Below are 4004 nucleotides of genomic sequence, written 5' to 3' on the forward strand. Positions count from 1 at the left end.
TCAACATATCTAATTAGATAGTTATTAACACATTAGATACACTGTTCATTTACATTGAGTTTCTATTATGTAAATTTCATAGCTGTAATATCATGGCCAACAAGAATTGACTATGAGATGAACCAATAAGGTTTTACAACATGTTCTAAAACATATAAATAGAGTGTAAACTTTATGTGTGGCAGAAGCAGCAACAGTTGAGGAAGGAAGAAAGAACGAGAGAACTATATTCTTATTATTACATTATATTAACTTATTTCAAATGAAAATAAACTGATTTTATGGCAGGTGATTTTGTCATTTTGACAGCAATAGTCAACAATCACTTAATCCCACCTCCCAATAAGTGGTAATAAAGCATGGTTCTTGCTGTAAAAAAATTTTGCCATTTTTGTTTTAACTTCTTTCTGCTGAAAAATTATGGCTTTAACTGAGAGCAGGAATTTCAAAAAATTAAATGGTTACAACTACAAGGAATGGCATTTTAATTTCAGGATGCAGTTGCTCAACTTGGAACTAATAGAATTTGTGAATAAAAAAGATCATGTTTTGGATACTAATGCTACATAAGCAGAACAATGGAAGTTTGAATTGAGGAAAGCAAAAAAAAATGTTACCTCCTACCTCAAAAAATATTTTCACTGTAACTGCAATTGTGATACATATTTTTTTTTCTGTATTATTTTAAGTTTCTGAATCTGGAAACAGAACTTGCCAAAAATGGCTGCTTGGAGTTGTATTTTGGTAAGAACACGTGCTTGATTGTAATGATTTCTAAGCCTATATTTTCTACTTATGCTCACAACTATTTTAGGTAGTTAAACTCATTTTTCCTGTTCAATGAACACATTTTATGGAAGCTAGTACTGTTGTTTCCCTATATAGAAGATAGATTTTGAATATCTGAAGAGGTATGTATACTTTTCTCAGTAAATTTTTACCAAGCTGTTCTTTGACGTTAGTCACAAAATTCTGATTTTTTTTCTCTTAGATGACAAATAATGCACTCAGAATTTTTATTTTCTTAATTTCCTTAAACTGTTAGTTAAGTTATAAGAATAATTTAAAAATTTTAAAGTAGTAGTATTTGTTAAGGATTTAGAGCTGTGACTAACGTAACACAGCAAATGTGACTAACGTAACAAATATTTTTGTTACGTTAGTCACATAAATTTTGACTCTTTAAAATAAGATCAATTTATTAAATTTCTCCAACTATTGCAAGTATTTTAAGATAGATAAAGTGCACCTTTTTTTTTCAGAAATTAAAATGGACCAACCAAGTGCGGCTGAAAGAAAAAAAAAAAGTCGGGCTAAGCAGAGTGAGGTTAAAAAGCTTGAAGATAGAGCTAAAGCAAAGAATGGAATGAAAGCTTTAAGACTTAAAAGAAAAGATAAGAAATTAAAGAAAAAAGAAGCTGAGGCTTCAAAACTGAGAATGAGAAAAATGAGAGAGAAAAAGAAGTCTGAGTCCTCTTTGAGCCAACAGCCTACAACCAAAGCATATTCAACACCACAATCATTAGGAAAAGCAGTGAGAAGAATTAAAAAATCTTTGCCATGTAGTCCAAGTAAAAAGCAAGCAGTTGTGGTCAAAATAGCTTCAGACTTGGGACTTATAAGTCCATCTACTAAACCTGTAAAGAATTATGGCCTTTCTAAAGATACTAAAGAGTGTGTAAAAGTATTTTACTATCGAGATGATATTTCCAGACAACTTCAAGGAAAAAAAGATGTTAAATCAGTTTTAAATCCAGAGACAAATAAAAGAACACTTCTGCAGAAACGGCTACTAATGTACAACTTAAAAGATGCTTTTCAATTGTTCAAAATTGATCATCCTAATATTGAAATAGGATTGTCAAAGTTTTGTGAGCTTCGACCCTCAGAAGTAGAAACTGTCGGATGTAAAGATCAAGCAGTTTGCTGTTGCCCATATTGTGAAAATTTTGCCTTTCTTCTAAAAGTGTGCAAATGGAAAAACATAATATTAAGACAGCAAATGACATATTTGATTTAATTGTTTGCAATAAAAATAATGCTTAATGTATGAAACAAAAGTGTAAAAATTGCCCAATGCAAATTAAAAAATTCATTGATGAAGAATTGGATTTAAATGAAGGTAAAGTATGTGTAAATCAATGGAACAAAGGAAAATTAGAAGAAAATGTTCTTGAAGCTAAAAAATTCATTGAAGAGCTGATTTCACAATTAACCACCCTCTTAAAGCATATCTATAATATCAGTCGCCAAGCGAAAGAGATCAGAAAACAAAAGGATAGTTTACTTCCAGGTCAGCTGTTAATGCAGATCGACTTCTCTCAAAATTACGAAATTAAACACCAGAATGAAGTGATGGCTGCTCACTGGAAAACTGACCAAGATTTATCTGTAACAGTCTACACTGCGGTAGTTTATTTCAGACGAGTAGAAGATGAAGATTTGGAAACTAAGTGTTATGCTGTGATATTCGATTTCAATCGGCACACTTCTGCGATTGTTAAAATCTTCAATAAAGCAATAACTGAAGACATTAAAAAAATGGTGAATTTTAAAATTACAAGCATAAACATTTGGTCAAATGGTGCCGCAGCACATTTTAAGAACAGGCACAGCATGTCATTGATGTTTTCTGATGCGTTATATATTGAATGGAACTTCAGTGCTTCGTACCATGGAAAAAGGCCACATGATGGCATAGGGGCTGTTTTGAAGCGGCATGTGTGGAAAAAGGTGTTGCAAGGAAAAACAATAATTAAAAATGCATTTGAATTTTTTAAAGAAGTAGCAAACAGATCAGACGCAAATATAACATGCCTTTTTATTGAAGAAAAAGAAATCTTACAAGAACTGGTTGATATCGAAAATGGATTTGAGTCCATAAAAGAACTGAAAGGCATACAGTCTTGTCACTGTGTGAGGAAAACAACAAGCTCATTTGGCATTGACATGTTTTTAAACACTGGAGATGAAATCCCACTCAGCACTATACCCAATCTGATGGAAACAAAAGTGAATTGTTCTTTAACTGGTGGAACAATTTCTATTGAATTGGAGAATTACTACAGCATATTGTATGATGATAATTGGTATATTGGTAGAATAATTGAGTTTGATAAAAACTCAGAAATGTGCAAAATAAAGTTTTTGCATGAGACCGATGTAGGTTTTAAATGGCCAAGTGCAGATGATGTTGCAAATGGTGGGAAAAAAATTTATTTTATCTGGTCCCATCCAGCTAATGGGAAACTTACCTTTCCATGTAAACTACGAAACTAGAAGGAACATTAGTTTCCTATATAAAAATTATAAGAAAGGACTACGATTGATTAAATTAACTTCTTGAATCTCTATCTCAGTATCCAAATGGGTATCTCTGTTCTTTTTCTTTTGTATTTTTAATTTAAATTTTCTTTCAATAAAGCTGAATATTTCTTGTATTAAAACACAAACCAGTAAATAATAAAAATCATTCATATTTTATGAAAAAATGAGTGTTGTTTTCATTTTTAGTTGTCAAAACATTTTCTAGACAGTTTGGACAAGAAAGTAGGTAATATTCATAATTATTTTAATTAATTTTTTTTAAAGTTGTTCTCTGTCATCTATGGTATTATTGTGTGTGTATAAAATCAATTAATGAACATTTGTAATATATTATTTTAGATTTTTGAGTCTCAAGAGGTTGTGACTGAATTCAAGATCCAATTGTTACGTTAGTCACACTTATAAAAATATCAATAAATGTTTATTGTTAATTATTTATCACCTTAAAACTGTTCTTACTCCATACTTAACATTCTCATGTATTTCTATAATTAATTATAGATTTTTCCATTATTAAAATTCAGAAGAATTTAGTGCCAAAGTTAACATATCTTTCATGTGGTAACAAAAATGTTACGTTAGTCACACAACCAAAATTGAATTAATACTTTGAAAGAATTAATCCTTTAAAATTATTTTTACATAGATATGTTAGATTTACTAGTTTTAGATGATAC

The 4004-nt window shown here is 30.2% G+C and overlaps 1 protein-coding gene across 1 annotated transcript; it reads left to right on the forward strand.

Annotated features, from left to right (window-relative positions):
* The first annotated feature begins 322 nt into the window (after positions 1-322).
* Positions 323-3450, forward strand: LOC129956740 (uncharacterized). Its single transcript, XM_056068678.1, has 3 exons — positions 323-911; positions 1263-1966; positions 2050-3450. Exons 2-3 carry the CDS (start codon positions 1271-1273, stop codon positions 3277-3279), a joined length of 1926 nt encoding a protein of 641 aa, XP_055924653.1. The 5' UTR covers positions 323-911; positions 1263-1270; the 3' UTR covers positions 3280-3450.
* Positions 3451-4004: the final 554 nt, after the last annotated feature.

The sequence above is a fragment of the Argiope bruennichi genome, chromosome 11 (assembly GCF_947563725.1).
Source record: "Argiope bruennichi chromosome 11, qqArgBrue1.1, whole genome shotgun sequence".
In the NCBI taxonomy this organism is placed as follows: domain Eukaryota; kingdom Metazoa; phylum Arthropoda; class Arachnida; order Araneae; family Araneidae; genus Argiope; species Argiope bruennichi.

What these genes read in the sequence shown, in the direction of transcription:
- LOC129956740 (XM_056068678.1), top strand. Translation starts at nt 1,271, where the DNA reads ATGGACCAACCAAGTGCGGCTGAAAGAAAAAAAAAAAGTCGGGCTAAG. An exon ending in ATTTTGCCTTTCTTCTAAAA is followed by an intron (nt 1,967 to 2,049) that starts GTGTGCAAATGG and finishes AATGCTTAATGT; the next exon opens with ATGAAACAAAAGTGTAAAAA.